Raw genomic sequence first — 1724 nt, 5'->3', positions numbered from 1 at the left:
CTTCACATCCAGGTCGGAACACCTTCTCACCACAAACCAACCGCACCAGAGTTCCTTTGGAACCAGACTGAGACCACCTCTTCAAGAAGGTCTCGGTCTGGTTGTTTTGGTGTGTTCACACCTGAGTGCGATTGCTGTGTTCACACCTGCCCAAACGAACCGCACTGAGGGGGCAAACAAACTTGAGTTTGATTGAAGTGAACCAAACAGGGCAGGTGTGAAGGTTCCAGAGACTGAAGAAACAATCCCAAAATGAAAGCTCTCATTTTACCTGTGACTCACACAACCGTGCACCATGTACACACTGCAGGTGCAACTGAAAGAGTACATTCTGCGGCACATCCTCTTCATGAACGGTCTGCATCCATCACATCTTCAATGTAGCTCTGCTGTGAGGATGTTTTCACCCTGATTTTAACTTCACTGTTGCTTATATAGTCATTAATATCTGAATGGAGAAAACAAGTTTTCAGAAGCTTTAAAATGCAGCAGAGTCTCCTCGTCACATCTCATCACAATCTGTGTCTTAATTAGCTGTGAGCGGTTTTTCCCTCTTTGATTGTCTCATTTGAATGATTTAAGAGTCCTGGAGGGATTAAAACAGTGAGAAAATAAGTTCAGAAAATAACACGATTTCTAGGAACAGAAATATGTTTTGGTTTTTTTGTTCCTTTAATCTTCTCACACTTGTTAAGATAATCTTAGTGGGTTTTCCAAATTCGGTCATATGAGTAAGATATGAGAATAAGTGCTGTTTAAAATCAGCTGTCACAGTGCTTCTTTAGTACTGGTTGTTAATGCTGTATTATACAATGCGGCATATCACACTGGTATGTGGAGCGTGTACAGCTTTCCAGTTCACTGTGATTTATGATCTGAATGGAGTCAAAATCGATGTGTCTGATTCACATATTAAACAAGTTAAATCATGTTTTCTCCTCTCCTCTCTTTGTCCGCAGGCTCAGAGGAAGGAGGTGTTTCTCCAAGAGCGATACGGTCACTACAGCCTGACCGACCCCTTCCTGGCACTTCAGAGGGACTTTGAATGTGGGGTCCCCGGAGGAGACAAGGAGCGGCGGCCCCTAGGCTCCAGCCCCATCTCCGTCCTGGAGGCCGTCATGGCCCACTGCAGGAAGATGCAGGAACGCATGTCGGCCCAGCTGGCCGCCGCCGAGAGCCGCCAGAAGAGGGTAAGACACCCAGGAGGAGGAGGGGGAGGGGGGTTTCTATTAGTGGGTGTTATTTGAGTCGGGAACAAAAGACAAGTTCACACATTGAAAGGGAACGGTCATTAGCCTGGTGATTACGCTGTGCTTGAAATGTCTTTTACCCTTTGTGTCAGTTGAAACTCCATCTCTGTCTCTGTGACAGCACACACACTGCAGGTTCAGACGGGGGCACACAGCAGCCAGAGTTTGGCCCGCTCAGTCTGACTAGTTGTGATGCTCTGAGTCCGATACGGGCTGGGCCGGTCGGCATAAAAAAATCATGTTGTGTGTGGTGTTTCTAAATCTAAATGTTTGCCTTCTGATCCAGTTACTGCATCACTCTCATCATGATTATTACAAACATACATTTAATAATCCATCATTTTCTCCTCATTGACCAACAGTCCTCATCAGGGTCCATCAGTGGACTAGTCTCCTGCATGTTTCTGATATGAATGTAATGATGAAATGATATATTTTGGTGGTTTGAGTTGAAGGTGTGAGAAAGAATAGTAT

General features: G+C 45.2%; 1 protein-coding gene across 1 annotated transcript in view; it reads left to right on the top strand.

The window, feature by feature from the left end:
- The window catches only part of cttnbp2 (cortactin binding protein 2), a 154585-nt gene that overhangs the window by 72895 nt on the left and 79966 nt on the right, over positions 1-1724 (top strand). The window contains exon 3 of the mRNA XM_050072839.1: positions 960-1190. Coding sequence (XP_049928796.1) covers positions 960-1190 — 231 coding nt within the window. The remainder of the gene's footprint in view (positions 1-959; positions 1191-1724) is intronic.

Source organism: Epinephelus moara, chromosome 20, assembly GCF_006386435.1.
Source record: "Epinephelus moara isolate mb chromosome 20, YSFRI_EMoa_1.0, whole genome shotgun sequence".
NCBI classification, from domain to species: Eukaryota; Metazoa; Chordata; class Actinopteri; order Perciformes; family Serranidae; genus Epinephelus; species Epinephelus moara.
The sequence above is the reverse complement of the archived record's forward strand: the minus strand, read 5'-3'. Positions and strand labels throughout refer to the sequence as shown.